General features: G+C 40.4%; 1 protein-coding gene across 2 annotated transcripts; it reads left to right on the top strand.

Moving 5' to 3' along the window:
- Positions 1 to 257: 257 nt before the first annotated feature.
- On the top strand, positions 258 to 17,501 carry LOC128115826 (zinc finger protein 260-like). 2 transcript variants are annotated; one of them, XM_052746921.1, is made up of 4 exons: positions 258 to 365; positions 8,972 to 9,098; positions 9,306 to 9,366; positions 12,858 to 17,501. In XM_052746921.1, exons 1-4 carry the CDS (start codon positions 363 to 365, stop codon positions 15,082 to 15,084), a joined length of 2,418 nt encoding a protein of 805 aa, XP_052602881.1. In that variant the 5' UTR covers positions 258 to 362; the 3' UTR covers positions 15,085 to 17,501. The 2 variants fall into 2 exon arrangements, with proteins under 2 accessions (XP_052602881.1, XP_052602880.1); XM_052746920.1 differs by having other exon boundaries at positions 12,855 to 17,500.
- The last annotated feature ends 665 nt before the right edge of the window (positions 17,502 to 18,166 follow it).

Raw genomic sequence — 18,166 nt, forward strand, 5'->3', positions numbered from 1 at the left:
GAGACCCGGTGGCCAGATGGAGAATTGTCTACTGCGTGAGCGACAAGTTCAGGGACGACTCTTCAGTATAGGTGCAAGTTTCTGCTTCAATGCCAATCTCTGGAGGTCTGGGACGGTTAGGAACTACAGAGCTGCATCTTTTCACTGCACTCTTTCTCTAAAGGAACTTCCCCTGTCACTCAGGAATCACTAGCCAATTATGGCCTCCAGATGGACTTCCAGTCAGAATGTGGGCGGGTACTTCCGTTCCCCCTTGGCGAAGGCTCCCGAGTTTGGGGAAGGGAGACCCTGGTGTTCTGTGTGCTGGGCTGTGACCCGCTGCCGGGAGCTGTGAGGAGAGCCCGGCGAGCTGGGAATCCGCCATGGTGAGCGAGGGGCCGCCGTCCCCATGAGGGGAGGAGCCTTGGGAACAGGTGTGGGGTCCTCCTAGGGCTGTGGGAAACAGCCGCCCAACACAGTGAGGTCACATAAGGGCCATGCCACTTCCGGGAGCTGGGCGGGAACCGGCCGACCAAGTAATTACGCGGCTCCCCCGGGTGCGCAGGCGCAGAGCATGGGAGGCGGGAAACCTTGTGTGGAAACATCCTTGTTGTCAACGTTATGGTGCAGGGCGCGTGTATGCGCTGTTTTTACTGTCTCCACCGAAGGCAGATTTACTAATTCTCAGAGCCCTGGTGTCTCTAGTGTCTTCTAGAAGTTCTGCACTTGTCACTGAACATTCAGGTGTAGGTAGATCTGTTTGCAGTTAATTCTGTGCAGGGTGTAAATTCTGTGTCATTAACACATTTGCATGTAGATGACAGGGTGGTCCAGTCACATGTGTCAGTAAGGCCAGACTTACTGGTTTTCCTGGCCTCCTGTGTCACAATTAACTCCATATTAATTGTGTTTTCATTTCTAAGTTTGCTCCCCTGTTCTGATGATCTCTTAATTCTTTCCCAGACAGTACAGTCTTCATTGCAGCTGTATGAGAAGTTTTAAATTCAGATGGTGTCAGAGTGTGTGCCGTTTATTTACCTAATCTTATGTTGATCATTTTTTCATTCATGATGATTTTCTGTTGTTGGTATGAAAAATTGTTGGACTTTTTAACTGTACTTTTGCTGAATCTGTAGCTCAATTTTGTACTGAAATAATATTGAGGCTTCCTGTCCGCAATCCTGGAATTTCTCTCCTTTTATTTAGTTCGTTGATTCTTTTTATTACAAATTTATAGCTTTGCCTACAGATATTAGTCACATTTCAATGTATTTCTGGCTGTTTTATCCATGGTGACATAAAAGTGATGTGGGTATGGTTTTTATTTATTTAATTTTTCAAGATGGGGTTTCTCTGTGTAACCTTGGTTGTCTTAGAACTTTGTGTAGACCGGGCTGATCTCGAACCCAGAGATGCACCTGCCTCTGCCTCTGGGATTAATGGTGTGTGCCACTGCTCCCGGCACGGGTGTGTGTTTTTAATTAGCGCTGTTTATTTATTTTATTCTATGTGTGTGACTGGTTTGCTTGCATAAATGTATGTTCATTGTGTGTGTGTTTGGTGCCCACAGAAGGTAGTAGGGGCATCAGATCCTCTGCAAGAGGTTTTAGTGATGATTGTGTGCCACCAGGTTAGTGCTGGGACCAAACCCAGGACTTCTACAAGAGCAGTAAGTGATGGTAACTGCTGAGCCATCTCTCCAGCCCTAAACTTGACAGATTTTCAAAACTTTATGTGTATGCATGCACAAGTATATGCTGAAAAGCAAGTGTTAAGAGAGTTGAGGTTTGCTTAACAATCTGTCTTTGGGGGCTGTGAGATGACTCAGTATGTATGCTGGTTAGCTTTGGTCAGCTTGACACAAGGTAGAGTCACACTGGTCTGTAGGGTATTTTCTTGATTAGTGGTTGAGGTAATAGGGCCCATCCCACTGTGGTTGGTGCCACCCTGGGCAGGTGGTCCTGAGTTTTATAAGGAATCACATTGAGCAAGCCATGTTAGCAGGAGGGCAGTAATCAGCATTTCTCCAGGTTGAGAGCATATGCGGAGTGCATAAGCCTATTGTATATACAAGTTGGCAAATCTGCTTTTGGCCAGCTGCTCTTTGTGTGTTAGGTAGAGCTGGAGACTTTCTAGTCCTAAGGAGAGTTTTCTCAATTAATCTCTAAGGGTGTGGTATGGTTTCTCATTGGGAAGGCACATTAATTCCAAAACAGTTACACCTTCCAGCTTTCAGAACAATATTTTAAGACAAGGTTTGTTATGTTGACTCTCTTTGCCTTGGTCCCAGTGTTTAGGCCCACAGGGCAATGATGCTGCTGTCCACGGGCCTCAGCCTCTTCAATTCTTCATTAAAGGTTTGCAGCAGCACACACTTTGTTTTCTTTTTTTTTTTTCCTTAGAGTTTCTCTATGTAGCCTGGGCTGTTCTGGAACTCACAATGTAGACCAGGCTGGCCTCGAACTCACAGAGATTCACCTGCCTGTGCCTCTTGAGTGCTGAGATTAAAGGCATGTGCCACCACCACCCTGCAAGTAGCACACACTTCTAAAACTACCCATTGGAGTCATGGGTGTCCATTGCACTAACAGGAATAGGATTTGTGTGTGGAGCATGGCTTCTCCATTGAGACCAGAATAGAAGGAGTAGTTTATTGTGTATACCACAGGGGGAAACAGACTAGGCCATAGCTGGATTGGATATTGTTTAAGTCAGTGAGCTGCAGGTGTCTCTGTTATGAAAAAGGACATGATTGGGCAGGTGAGTGCCTTTCTGTGTAGTTTCCCAGTATGCATTAATTCATACCATGTGAATGAAGGAAAACCAAATTGGTGGGTGTACAGTTTGGGGAGGTTAGCCTGAGCCACTCAAATTTCTGATTGAACAACTCTCTCATGGTGGTAACTGTAAATCTGTTTGTCTCACTTCAATCAGGTGAGAGGATTAAGACACTGGGCATTTGGCTGTGGCTTGTGTATGAGCATAGAGCACTCAGCAGCTAACATTTCACACACGGAATGGTCCTACAGTCTCTCTCTCTTTTTTTTTGAGCTGAGGATTGAACCCATGGCCTTGAGCTTGCTAGGCAAGCGCTTAACCACTGAGCTAAATCCTCAACTCCCATACAGTCTTCTATAAATGTGGACCCGAGTTCTGTGCAGGATGATGAGTATAGATATATTCTTCTTCTTCTTCTTCTTCTTCTTCTTCTTCTTCTTCTTCTTCTTCTTCTTCTTCTTCTTCTCCTCCTCCTCCTCCTCCTCCTCCTCCTCCTCCTTCTTCTTCATATTTATTTATTTATAATGTATACAATGTTCTGTTTGCATGTATCCCTGCAGTCCAAAAGAGGGTTCCAGATCTTATTACAGATGGTTGTGAGCCACCATATGGGTGCTGGGAATTGAACTCAAGACCTCTGGAAGAATAGCCAGTGTTCTTAACCTCTGAGCCATCTCTCCAGCCCTATTTGCATTCTTCTACATGCAGACATCCAGTTTGACCAGCACCATTTGTTGAACATGCTGTTTTCCAGTGTGTATTTCTGGCTTCTTTATCAAAACCCAGGTGTCCATAGGAGTGTAGATTCATGTCTGGGTCTTCATTTTTATTTCTCTGATGGATGCGTCGGTTTTTATGCCAGTCCCATGTGGTTTTTATCACTATACCTCTGTAGTACAGCAGTGTAGAATGGTGAAACCTCCAGAAGTTCTTTTATTGTTCAGAATTGCTTTAGCTATGCTGGGTGTTTTTTTTTTTCTATCTGAAGTTGAGGATTGTCCTTTTGAGGTCTGTAAAGATTGTGTTGGGATTTTGATGGGGACTGCATTGAGTGTGCAGATTGCTTTTGGTAGGATTGCCATTTTTACTATGTTAATCCTATCGATCTTTGAGTGTGGGTGATGTTCCCATCTTTTCATATCTTCTTCAGGTTCTTTCTTCAAAGGCTTGAAGTTTTATGATACAAGCCTTTCACTTGCTTCGTTTCAGTTACCCCAAGATATTTTATATAATTCGAGGCAGTTTTGAAAGGTGTCCTTCCCGTTTTCTTTCTTAGTTCCTTTGTCATTTGTACAATGGAGAGCTGTTTATTTTTGTGAGATAATTGTATATCAGACCACTTTGCTGAAAGTGTTTATCAGCCGTAGGAGTTCCTCTGTGGAATATTTTGGGCCACTTACATACACTATCACATCATCTACAAATAAATATTCTTTGACTTCTTTCTTTCCAATTTGTATCCCCTAGATCTCCTTCAGTTGTCTTATTGCTTTAGCTATGAATTCCAGATCTATATTGAATAGACATGGTGAGAGCAGGCAGCATTGTCTTGTTCCTGATTTTAGGTGAATAACTTTGAGTTTCTCACCATTTAATTTGATGATGGCTATAGGCTTGCTGGAAATTGCCTTTATTTTGTTTAGGTATGTTCTTTGTATCCGTTATCTCTGCAGGACTTTTATTATGAAGGGGTGTTGGATTTTTGTCAAAGGCCCTTTCTAATGAGATGATCCTGACTCAATTGTTTTTTCTTAATCATTAACCTAAGCCATAGTCTGTATGCTCCTTAATAGAAACTCATGTGTTCTATCAGTGTGACACTTCCTTGTTTCATTTTTTTTATCCTCTACAGCCTCTGCTTTCCCAGAGGCAGAGGCAGCATTTTATCCTATCTTTACCTGTGTTAATTTTTCCACTAAACTAACCTCCATCATAATCCCTTAGTATATTTATTAAAGACCGTCAATCATCAAAATCCCATTTAAACTAACACTATTGTTGTATAAAATCATTGCTTCAGTTAAACAGTACAGCTTAGGAGGAAGTCATCTTCATAATAATCCACAGGTAAAAATGCCCAGTACAACAGAATATTTCCAAGAATGATCATACTACATTAAGGGCGTTGGGGACCCCCACACCCATGCACACCATGCCAGATTCCAGAGAAAAATGGCAGTGGCAACCATACAAAGACACAGCAGTGGAAAGAAACATCCTGGGGCTGAGGCTCTCGGGGCCTTGCATATGTGAGATTCACCCATCAGAGTTTTATATCCTGGTGGGCCGATCCCCTGAAATCAGTTGCCATCTGCTGCTCCTCTGACATGGCTACTGCCAATTCCCCAACAGTATAACAGTTTGTCTCACATCAGCTATTCCATTAACTATTTCACTGTTTTATTTTATTGAGTCCAAAGTTCTGTAGAATGCTTGTGCCTGTCTCTAATGAACTCAGCAGTTTGGCTTTCTTTATGAAGGGCCAATCCAGCTGCTGTAGCATCAGTAGCAGCCAATGCAACAATGCCCATACCTACTGCAATAATCAGTCTAAGCATTCAATGTGTTTTTCTTAATATTCTTTCAGTGAGCTTGCTGCACTATGGTCATTACAGGTGAGTTTTGCCGTGGCCTTTATGACTTCACTGGCATCCATTTGCTGGCCTTGCTCTAAGAATGTATAAACGAGGCCGGGCGGTGGTGGCGCACGCCTTTAATCCCAGCACTCGGGAGGCAGAGCCAGGCGGATCTCTGTGAGTTCGAGGCCAGCCTGGGCTACCAAGTGAGTTCCAGGAAAGGCGCAAAGCTACACAGAGAAACCCTGTCTCTAAAAACCAAAAAAAAAAAAAAAAAAAAAAAAAGAATGTATAAACGTTCAGAGGTTACATCTAAAGACATACTAGAATTAACACAGGTATGAAGGGTACAGTGTTCACAAGTGATGCTGTAATTATTAGGGTGCCATTGTACAGGTAACTTGAAAGGTTATATTTACACATTGACTTCCATTTCCTATACAAATAGGAATTCCTTGCACCCCCACAGTATAATTCCTAATTTCTTTATTCTCCTCTGTAAGCTGAGCAGGACCTTGTTTGTCATAAGGACCAGGTAGCCAAGAAGATTCATTAACCATCACAGGAATATGCACATCTCCCAACTTACTGCTAAGTTATTTGGAGGATTAGGAACATAGGCCCAATATGTATAGTTGGCCCTGATACCTGTATAGTTATCACAGATAGCATAGCAAGGAACAGGTTTGTAGCATCCTGAGGTTTCTGAGCCAGTGAAACTAATGCCTTCTCTTTGTCACACAAATTCTTTGTGGTTTTTTTTTTCTTTTTTTCAGAGACATGGTTTCTCTGTGTAGCTTTGGAGCCTGTCCTGGAACTCACTCTGTATCCCAGGCTGGACTCGAACTCACAGAGATCTGGCTGCCTCTGCCTCCCGTTGCTGGGATTAAAGGAGTGGGCCACCACCACCCCGCAGTCACACAAATTCTTAAGCTGTGCGCAGGTGGGAGGCTCAGCCATCCCCTTCAAAGGCTTTTTTAGTCTATTTTCCCCCCAGAGGTATGTCATTCATCTCAGCAGCCAAAGTGTCTGAGAAATTCGTCTTGCTCATGCTGGACTTACTCAATTTTGACTGGATCCACAACCTTTTGTCTCCTGTAAAAACATAAGTTTGACCCCATTGTAACACTTTCCCTGGTTTTCATTTTGATGTTGAAACATCTTCAGCATTGCCACCTCCAAAGCCCCCGTCTTTCAGCTGCTGTTGTCTCTGTGTCATTAGTTTAAAAATTTAAAGTTAAAAGGCATTATGCAGTCTATCTCTGGGGGTCCTCATATCCTCCTTCTGTTTAAAAAGCATCTCCTTTAGTGTGTGATTACATCTTTTAACAATTGCTTGACCTGTAGGATTATGTAGTAACCTTGTAATGTGTTTTATGTTGTGTCAGAAAAAAAACTGTTTTATTTTACTGGAAACATAAGTTGGGCATTATCAGTTTTAATTTGTTTAATATGTCCATTACAGCCATTGTTTCTAATAAATGTGTAATTATAGAATCAGCCTTTTCAGAACTTAAGGTAAATAGATGTCCATTGAAATCTAGAGTATGTATCAATGGTATGATGAATAAATTTGAAGTTTGTAAATTCTGTTAAGTGAAATACATCATTTGTCCATTTTATTATTATTATTATTATTATTATTATTATTATTATTATTATTATTATTTGTGTGTGTATACCTTTAAGATTAGTTCCCTCAGGTAATAGAATTGATTATAGAAAGAACATGTCGGACAGTTTTGTTTTTTTAAATTAATTTCCTTATCTTGTTGCTAGGTAATGGAAAATTGTTGTCTTTAAGCCTTGGCTATTAGCGTTTTTTTTTTTTTTTTAAATGAAGTTCAGAAGCTTCCAACACATTTCCTATCAGTAGTTGATCAATTTTTAAATTTCCTTTTCTAATTGTCTAGCAACCCAGTATGAGACCGAATATGAGTGATATATGGTGGATAATATCTGACTCGGATTGACTGTTGTAGTTGCAAGAATAGCAAAGTCAGTTCTGAATTATCAGCAATAAGTTTAGCAGTTTCTGTATGCAATACAACCCTTTCTGCATATAGAGAATTAGTAAGTATATTAAGAGATTCATAAAGTCTTATAAAACCATCAGAATGGCATATAATTCTGATTTCTGAACTGAAGCATATGGACTTTGAATTTTTTACTGATCTTTCCTGCTTTATAACTTGCCAGTCCTAATTTATGTGTGTCAGTATAAAGTGTAAAAGCCCCAGAAATAGTGCTCTTTCACTATGCAAAGAGGAATCCATTCAGGTTTTTTTTGCTTGTTTGTTTGTTTATAACTGAGGTCACTTACTTTTCGGACATTTGTTGTTAATTTTGCCTAAGAAATTACTACAAACTCTTTGTCAATCATCATTGGTCATCCATAATTGTATAACTTCAGCATTAGAATAGGTTACAGCACTCTCAGCTGGATTCATTTCTCAGCACTTATGAAGTCTTATTACTTCCCTTATAATTAATTTAGAAACCTTTTCTATACAGATTTTTAACATTTTACTCTGTTTGTGAGCTAGGAAGATTCAGTTTAAAAATAGTATCTTCCCTTTGCATAATGAGTCCACTAGGGGAGTGAGTGGAAGGTAAAATTACTAAAATACATTCAGTTGTGAGATCTACTAATCCAGAAAGGCATTTAGTAATTTTTGTTTTACTTGGGCCATTGTTATTTTCAGCTTTAGCTGTTAATTGTCTTGGATTGTTTAAATCTGAGTCACTTTGTAAAATTTGAAACAAATTACATATTACTTGAATAGATAAAGTAATTTCAGACTGTAATTATCCCATAGGTTGAATTATGTTATAGCTCTCAGGATTTCTTCAGGAGGATAGTGCTCTATCTCCATTTGAGTTATCATGGCATATTCCTGAGCATGTAGAGTTAAGTCTAGGCCTTCACAACCACACTATCTAATAAGCTAACAACCTGCTCTGTTTCAGGATGTAACCTGTTTTGTTACTATTTTTTATAGAATTTAACCAAGAATTTCCAGAGAGCAACTTGAAGAACAGAGCCAAATCCGCAGTAACAGACAAGAGCATACCCAATAATATAGTTTAAAATCATAAATTTGTTCTTGAATTCACTTACTGTGAAAATTAAACCTTCATTTAAACTTAATTAGACATTCAAGAGAAGAGACATCTTACACACATTGAGTGACTGATATCTCTGGAAATTTAAACAGCATTGGCTTAGTACTTTATGCCTTATCTGTAATTTTTTTTTTGTTTGTTTGTTTTTTCGTTTTTTCAAGACAGGGTTTCTCTCTGTAGTTTTGGTACCTGTCCTTGATCTCACTCTGTAAACCAGGCTGGCCTCGAACTCACAGAGATCTGCCTGGCTCTGCCTCCCCATTGCTGGGATCAAAGGCGTGCGCCACCACCGCCCGGCCCCGTATTCTATTCTTTAGGCACTGGAATGGAAGGTGTCATTCTCTTTTGATGTTTCCTTTTAAAATGAGTTGGTGACTGCATTTGATATTTACTCACCAATGTCATTGAATTTTTTGAGCACACAGAATTATATAAATATATTCTCAATGAAGTGTACATTTGCAATTCAGTCTCATCATTTCAATTAAGAACATATATATGGGATATTTTAGGATGCAGTGACCTATGAGGATGTGCATGTGAACTTCACTCATGAAGAGTGGGCTTTGCTGGATTCTTCCCAGAAGAGTCTCTACAAAGATGTGATGCTGGAAACCTACTGGAACCTCACTTCTATAGGTAAGAATGTGAGCTTTCTGTCACTTTTTAGCTTAAGGGGACAAGCTTTTTTCTTTGGATTGGTGCTCTTCTGTGATTTCACATATGAAAGGGGGAGAATCTGGTGAATAAATCAGGCATGGTAGTAAGTTTCATGAAAGATAGTAATTTCAAGTGTGCCTAATTTCCAGTAATATATCACATACATTTTCTGGTACTGTATTTTAGGTTACAAATGGGAAGACCATAATATTGAAGAACATTGTCAGTGCTGTAGAAGAATTGAAAGGTAATTTTCATGTGCAAGCTTGTATATATGTATGTCTGTGATAAATATCAGATTCCCGGTTGCTGGCTTCTTCCATCACTGATGCAATAAGTCAAATCAAACCAAATTAATAAATCCAGATTTAATAAACAGAGCATAGCAAAGCAAAGCACTCCAGGGTCTCTCAGGAAGGCATGAGACAGAATAGGAGAGTACCCATGGCAGATCTATGGGCCAGGTCTTATATAGCCAGTAGGCATGGGCATCGTCCCAGACATCCCTAGGGGGAGGAGCCGCTAGTAGTGGGCTTTGTGGAATGGGGCTCCCTGAACTGGAGATTCCAAACTCCCAACCTTTTTGGGTCTATATGGGTGCAGGTTCAAGTCTCTATTTCCTGCTGGCATGGAATGATGTGGGGAGGGAGTGGGTGGGCCCATGATCAGTAGGGGTTATGGGTGGAGCAGCATTTGGATAGCTGCCATCCAGGAGACCTCAGGAACCTGTTCTTTTTTTTTTTTTTTTTTCCAGACATGGTTTCTCTGTGTAGCTTTGGTACCTTTCTGGGAACTCACTGTGTAGCCAGGCTGGCCTTGAATTCACTGAGGTCTGCCTGCCTCTGCCCCCTGAGTGCTGGGATTAAAGGTGTGTGCCACCACCTCTAGGCACAGGAATCTGTTCTTGAGGAGACAGAATGCAGGGTGCTAGGAGAAAAAAATAGATTATTATCACCGTCCCTCTGAATGGGGCTACCCATTGGTAGTAGGAAGACTGCCAGAAAGAATGGAACTGAGAAGTGTCCTGGTTGTACAAAGGGTAAATGAACGAGGCATGAAGGTAGATATGCCCTTATTTGGGACATCTTGGAAATCTAGGTTTCAGTTGCTGGTTAGTTGCCCACTTGTGCCTAGAGAGGTGATATCAGCAGTGAAGTCATAGGAGCTTGGGGAGATGGCATGGCAAATCTAGGGATGATGTATTCCAGGAGAACTGGAGCCATAGCATCTGCTGTTTCCCTGGAGGTTTGGAGAACATCCATCCTGTGAATGTGTCATAAGAGTTAAGAGATATGGATCTTTTTATGAGTGGGCAGTTGGGTGAAATCCACCTGTTATTATTCCCCCAGTTGGTGCCCTTGATTGGTTTGCATCTTTGGAGCTGTTGCAGGGCTGGTGTATGTGGAGGGCCCCTAAGGGTTTGGCCTTGGCCCAGGCAGGAAGAGTGAACCTACAGAATATGCTCAAAAGTGGGTGCGGTCAAATTAGCCTCTGGAAAGTAATATTAGTTTCCATCAGGCCAGACTTCTTTACAAAGCATCAGAACCCTTTTCCCAGGAACCTTCAGGTGTATTTAAAACTACTGGAACAGATTTATATCTTGGTGTCATGGTAAAGATTTATGGCCTTGGGTTAAGGCATGAACAGCTTTAAGTCTAAATTCACTGACAGTGGAGGTTGGGTGAGTGAAGGAGGAGGGAGTTGAACATGCCTGCAGGGTTCTATATCCTCTCTAATGCTAACCTATCTCTAAAAGCTGGACCAGTAAAATCCACCGAAATTCAAGGAACCCTGAAGACTGTTAGTAATCAGGGCTCTGTCAGTTTATCAAAACTGCATTTATCAAAGCTAAAACTTTGAACTTCTGAAGTTATATCTGAAACAGTTTATCCTGTACCATGGAGTCTGTGAATGAAGCATACCTGTCTGTATTTTTTATAGGAAACTTACTAATGAACTACTAAGGTGCTTGTAGCCTTGGGATTGAGGGTGCTGTTAAACTGGCAAATCTCTTAGTACCCTGGTCATCAACACCATCAGATCTGAGAAGGATAAGTAAATGAGCAGGAGTGAGCGAGCTTTTCATTTACCCAGGCAGTCCCCAGTCTCTCTGTGGTCACTGGGGGACAAGTCCCAGAGGTAGCACTTGTTCAGATGCCAAGTCCAGAGGATCTGACAGATTTTCTGTGGAGTAGAAATTTGGGAGATCGGCCTACCTGTCTTAGCAGAGTGACACAAATGTTCCCCCATTGCTCCGCTTATTCACAATCTGGACATGATCTCAGCAGCAGTTAAAGGTGTAAAGCAGCTTTTTGCTGTGTGGCTGGATTTGTTACATTTGAAGCAAGCCTCCAGGTGGATGTTCTTCTGTGGCCCTCCATCTTCTTGGAGAAGATACAGGATGCTTCCAGGAGTTGGCATGTCTGTCATAAAAAGATTTTATATTAAATGCCATATTCTCAGATCTCTAAGGGTGTTTGAGAATGTTAGGTACATCTAAATTAGACAAATGCTGTTTAGGCTTAAATTTGAAGGCATATGTAAGTTACGTCTGGACATAGAGTTTACCTAATTAGTTACAGCTTACCAATGTTAGTAAGAGCAAGAAGATTCAGTCTGTAGTTTTTAGCGATGATTCTAAGATATACAGGACAAAACTAAGTTTTAAAGTTGCAAACAATTTAGTTTCAATATCAATTGTCAAAACCAGCATTGTTTTAAAACTGTTTTCATAAAACTTGTTTTTAGGCCAGGACAGGTGGCGGTGATGGTGGTGGTGACTGTGAAGGTGGAGATAGCTCTGGTGGGAAGGACGAAAGGAGGAGGGACCAAACAGAACAAACTGACTGGAGACATTTATGTAGTAGTTCAGGGTGTTAGAGCAGACAGGAACAGAGAGAACAGACAGGAACAGGACAGGAATTATCAAACAGAAATGTATCCTAACCACAGGAATTATCAAACAGAAATATATCCTAACCCAATTCTGTTGGAGACGTAATGTCTCCTTGGTGGACCCAGTCCAAGTAGTTACCCTTACTAAAGATGGTAGTGAAGTATCTTTAACCTCAATCAAAATGGCGGCTGGCTACCTGGTCACCCTTCCTAAAGATGGCGGTCATTCCTAAAGATGGAAGTCGTTCACCTCTCTCTCTGACCTTATCCAAAATTGCACCTGCCCAGGTGGCTTGCTGCCTGTAATTAGAGTAGTGGTAGACCACGTGATGCTCTCCAGCACAGTTTCAATCTGGAGTCACAAGCCTTATAGGTTTTAAAACATCCAATTAGCAAGACACATTCAGGACATATAAACTCAGGCATTCAAAACCTGTCAGAAACACACATGTGTGGCCACACCATTCACACATTTCCACCAACACATTTAAGGACAAGACAAGGAAACATGCCACAACAGATGTGACAGGTTCAATCTTAGCCATGTGTGAGGACTGTCCATCCACTTACTGTCATGCCTTCCATTTATCATATAAGGTATACACAATGATGAGGAGATTGGGTATGTCTAAGACCTTTTATAAGTAAAGCTTCCTTATTAAAGCTAGTGTTCTTCATTTTCATGTAGTGAGTGATTTAACATAGTTTAATGAGAGGAGCACTTTATGAGTGACTTGGAGATGTAGAAACATGAATCTCTATTCCACATCTGTATGACAAACAAAACATTTGACTATGGGAATGCAATGTGAAAACCCTTTATTTGTTATCTTCCTTTAGCAGGTGTGTCATCTGTCCCTCTGGACACAATCCATGTGAGCATAAGGGATATGGAAAGAAGCATTGTAGTTCTGTCTCTCTCAGAACAAGTGGAAGATATATGGTAGTCCCCACTATGAGAAGACATAATGACTGTGATACAAGTTTACAATTAACTGGTTTTCCAACTTCAGTGGGAATTCAACAAACTTCCATTGGAGAAAAACCTTATGAGTACCAGGAATATGGAAATTCATCTCTCTCTTCTGGTTCACTGTGTATATATAGTGTGGATCTAAGTATAAGAAAATGTTATAAATACAATCAGTGTGGTCCAACTCTGAGTTCTTCAAGTTCTCTTCAAGGATGTGAAAAAACTCATATGTTAAGAGAAAATAATAAATGTGAGTCATCTACCAAAGGCTTTAGCCATTACAGGCATCTTCAAACACACCAAACACCCAATAATGAAGAGAATGTATATGAATATAATCAATGTGATAAAGTCTTTAAATGTGATTGGTCGTTAAAACACCAAAGAACTCATTTGGAAGGAAAACCCTGTGATTATAATCAAAGATATAAAGACTTTGCATGTCACAGTCTTCATCAAGTACATAGAATTCAAACTAGGGAGAAAAGGTATGAATCTCAGCAATGTGATAAAGCCTTTGCATGTCCCATAATATATAATAGAAGTTACACTGGAGAGAAACCCTATAAATGTAATCAATGTGGTAAAGCCTTTGCAGAGAACAGAAGCCTTCATAGTCATGTAAGGTTTCATACTGGAGAGAAACCCTATAAATGCAGTCAGTGTGGTAAAGCCTTTAGAGGGAAGAGTAGTCTTCTCAGTCATGAAAGAATTCATACTGGAGAGAAACCCTATGAATGTCATGAATGTGGTAAAGCTTTTGCACAAAAGAGTTATCTTCTCAGTCATGAAAGAATTCATAATGGAGAGAAACTTTATGCATGTAATCAATGTGGTAAAGCCTTTCCATATAATAGTCGTCTTCTCACTCACTTAAAAACTCATACTGGAGAGAAACCCTATGAATGTAATCAATGTGGCAAACGCTTTGTATACAAGAGTCTTCTTCTCAGTCATGAAAGAGTTCATACTGGAGAGAAACCCTATGGATGTAATCAATGTGGTAAAGCCTTTGCATTGAAGAGTCATCTTCTCAGTCATGAAAGAATTCATAATGGTGAGAAACCCTATGAATGTAATCAGTGTGGTAAAACCTTTGCACAGACAAGTAATCTTCATAGACATAAAAGTCTTCATACTGGAGAGAAACCCTATGAATGTATTCAATGTGGTAAAGCCTTTGCACAGAAGGTTAGTCTTCAAAGTCATGAAAGAATTCATAATGGAGGGAAACCCTATGAATGTAATCAATGTGGTAAAGCTTTTGCAGAGAAGAGTTATCTTCACAGTCATGAAAGAATTCATAATGGTGAGAAACCCTATGAATGTAATCAATGTGGTAAAGCCTTTGCACAGTGGAGTCATCTTCACAGTCATGAAAGAATTCATACTGGTGAGAAACCCTATGAATGTAATCAATGTGGTAAAGCCTTTGCACAGAAGAGAAATCTTCTCAATCATGTAAGAATACATACTGGAGAGAAACCCTATGAATGTAGTCAATGTGGTAAAGCCTTTGCAGAGAAGAGAAATCTTCACACACATAAAATAATTCATACTGGAGAGAAACCCTATGAATGTAATCAATGTGGTAAAGCCTTTGCTCTGAAAAAAAATCTTCACACACATGAAATAATTCATACTGGAGAGAAACCCTATGAATGTAATGAATGTGGTAAAACCTTTGCACAGAAGAGTCATCTTCATACTCATGCAAGTGTTCATACTGGAGAGAAACCCTATGAATGTAAACAATGTGGTAAAGCCTTTGCACAGAAGAGTCATCTTCTCAGTCATGAAAGAATTCATACTGGAGAGAAACCCTATGAATGTAATCAATGTGGTAAAGCCTTTGCAGAGAAGAGTTATCTTCACAGTCATGAAAGAATTCATTCTGGAGAGAAACCCTATGAATGTAATGAATGTGGTAAAGCCTTTACAGAGAAGAGAAATCTTCACAGACATGAAATAATTCATACTGGAGAGAAATCCTATGAATGTCATGAATGTGGTAAAACCTTTGCACGGAAGAGCCATCTTCACAGTCATAAAAAAATTCATACTGGACAGTACCATATGGATGTAATCATGTGGTAATTTCAGATGTGATCTTCCATGTGGGTGCTGGAAACTGAATGTCTACAAGACGTACCTCCGAGTCCAGCTCCAAAGGGGTTCAGGTCCCTAAGAGGAGATGGGGCATTAGCAAAGGAAGGAGACCGCCATGATCTTAGTGTGAATCAGCATGGCTGCTGCTTTATTGAAAAAGGACTATACCCTTTATGGTGTATAACTGAATCTCAGTTTAGACTAAACCAAGGTTAAAAACAGTTGATGATTCCAGGCTAAAAGCAGCTATCAACCTCATCACAGCATTTTTTCTGAGGCAAAAGTGATAAATTCAGCAAGTATCTAAATGCCTTTGTGGATGTGAGCCCATTGTTTTCTTCCAGTGTGCTTTCATCCTTGGAACCAGGTATGCCCAGTTAGTAAATCATTAAGTTCTCTATTTTTGGTGTACTCAGGGGGATACAATGGGGATTCTTGTGTGAGAGTAGGCATAGTTATCATGTTATATGGTTCCATGGTGGTGGGGATTTTGTCCATGAATTTTGTTTCAAGGACTGCCTATGTATACATTCACATCTTCCATTGTAGATCACAAAAAAATTCCTACAGTAAAAGAGATAAGGAGACCTCATCACATATAGTGAGCATTATTAAAATTGAAATAAAATGATGCCGGATAATTAAAATCTGCAATGTCAAAATGCTGGACCTTTGTCAAGTAGTAATGGTCACTGTGCAGTCCACACTAGGTACTAAACTGCTAAACCATCTCTCATCCCTTTTTCTTTTAATTTTCAATTTATGATTTTTGTTTTTGTGAGTGCACATGGATAGTATAGTTTGAAATGAGATAAAAGCCTGTGTTACCCAGTTCTTACTTTCTACCATTTAGGTTCTGAGGACCACACCAGGTCCATCAGTCTTGGTTCCAAGTACCTTTACCTGTTGAACCATGCCACGATATTCACTGAGCCCTGATATTTTTTTGTTAATTTGTTTTTAAAAGACACTGATAAAGTTCAGGCTGACCTTGAACTTAAGACCTTTCTGCTTCCACCTCATTACTAGCATGACAGGTTTCACTACGATGTTGTTTATGCAGAGGTCTTGTGTGTGCTAAGCAACCATTCTATCCATGGAGAGCCATCTGATATGAAAGCATTGATGTAGCCAGTTCTTCATACACTGAGGGCCACACTGAGACCCTGCCCCAAAACCAAACCAAAACTGCCAACAAACACAAAATTAAAAAACAAAACAAAACTGTGTGTGTGTTTTGAGACAGAGTCTGTCTCAGTTGCCTAGGCTGTCCTAGAACTCACACTGTAGCCCTTGATTCCTGCCCCTTGGTCTTGGCTGCTTAAGTACCTGGAGAACAGGGCTGGACTAGTGAGTGAGCAAGCCAGAGCACAGAAAGGCCTAACTATGTGTCTGGAGACACACAGCTAGTAGCCAGAGGTACATGACAAGATCAGAATGTTCCTGGGGTAGGGTTGGAATCCAGAATCTTCCTTGACATGGAATGCTACCAGTTGAGCATGGAACGATGGAACAAGGCCCAGGATCTAATATCTTGGGGTTTGAAATGTCCTGCGAATCTTGTGGAGATACTTTATTTGTGCAACCCAATAAAGCTTATCTGAAAATCAGAGGAAAAAGTCAGTCACTATATTAAACCAAGAGTCCAGGCAATGGTAGCACATGCCTCTAATCTTAGCATTCAGGAGGCAGAGATTCATCTGGGTCTCTATGAGTTCAAGGCCAAATTGGAAACAGAGACAGGCATGGCTGCACATTCCTTTAAATTCCAACACTAGTTAACCATAGAGGTCTAGAGGTTTATACAGACAGACAAGAAGTGATGTAGCTGGATTGATAGAGGAAGTGAGATGGCAGGCACAGTATATATGTGTGTATATACAGGAAGTATGGCTCTCTCTTTGGCTGAGATTTCTAGTTGTAAGAACATGGCTAGCTTCTTCCTGCTTCCCTAATCTCTTGGTTTTTGACCCAAAAAATGGCTCTTTTTTTTTTTTTTAATTAAGACTATTTAGCCATTTGTCTTACAATTGGTGCCCAATGTTCGTGGCACAAATTGACTAATAAACTGCTTATGCCCTTGAATGCCCCCTGGCTTAGTCCTTAGCTACACACAGCCGAGTCTCCTTGACTTCTTTTCTCCTTTTGGGTGGTGGCCTACTCTGGATACCCATCTCCAATTGCTACAAGACTAAGTAAGCTACCTTGAAACTCCCTGGGACGTCTGCTGTTCTATGAACTCAGAAAACTTGGTGAGTCAATTAAAATATCCTAAAGGGAGAAATTAGTTAAAAGAGAAATTTATCCACATTAAAAATATGGGAAACAGCCGGGCGGTGGTGGCTCACGCCTTTAATCCCAGCACTCGGGAGGCAGAGGCAGGCGGATCTCTGTGAGTTCGAGGCCAGCCTGGACTGCCAAGTAAGTTCCAGGAAAGGCGCAAAGCTACACAGAGAAACCCTGTCTTGAAAAACCAAAAAAAAAAAAAAAAAAAAAAAAAGTGAAACATATTTACAATGGGGGATATTTGGTCTATGACAACACATTAGGCAGTCTGAAAATGGAACAATTTACAAGAGGATAATTAATGTTGATGGGTTTTACATAATGTCAATTATGAATATTATTTGTTGGGTCATTTTTATTTTAGCATTAAAAAGGTTGTTTAATTTGAGTGCCAAGATACAGGTTTTAGAATAACTTGTTAAACAAATCATAGAGAAATTCAGACCCAGACAGAAGAATTTAAATGTGAACCTATCTCAACATTGAATTATATGGTTACACTATGCTCTTTTGTCTGTTTACTTTATGACAAAACTCTATCTATACAGCTTCAGTTCTGTCCTGAGTCTCCGTTCCTCTATGTCCCTACCTTTTCTGTCTCCTCATAACCCTGGTAATAACTAAGCCCTTATGCTTTTGGTTTCATCTTCATCCTCTGTTCCTTCAACCTCTCTCTATCCATCCTGGGTCCTTACCCTGGCCCTGATAAACTCTACAAGAGATCTGCTTTACCCTCTACAGAATCTCTGTTCCTCTCTTCTGTGTGTGGTTGTGGAATTCTGCT

Source organism: Peromyscus californicus, unplaced genomic scaffold (assembly GCF_007827085.1).
Source record: "Peromyscus californicus insignis strain IS unplaced genomic scaffold, ASM782708v3 Scaffold_1__1_contigs__length_55948999, whole genome shotgun sequence".
Classification (NCBI taxonomy): Eukaryota; Metazoa; Chordata; class Mammalia; order Rodentia; family Cricetidae; genus Peromyscus; species Peromyscus californicus.

What these genes read in the sequence shown, in the direction of transcription:
- LOC128115826 (XM_052746920.1), top strand. An exon ending in CTGGAACCTCACTTCTATAG is followed by an intron (nt 9,099 to 9,305) that starts GTAAGAATGTGA and finishes ACTGTATTTTAG; the next exon opens with GTTACAAATGGGAAGACCAT. An exon ending in TGCTGTAGAAGAATTGAAAG is followed by an intron (nt 9,367 to 12,854) that starts GTAATTTTCATG and finishes ATCTTCCTTTAG; the next exon opens with CAGGTGTGTCATCTGTCCCT.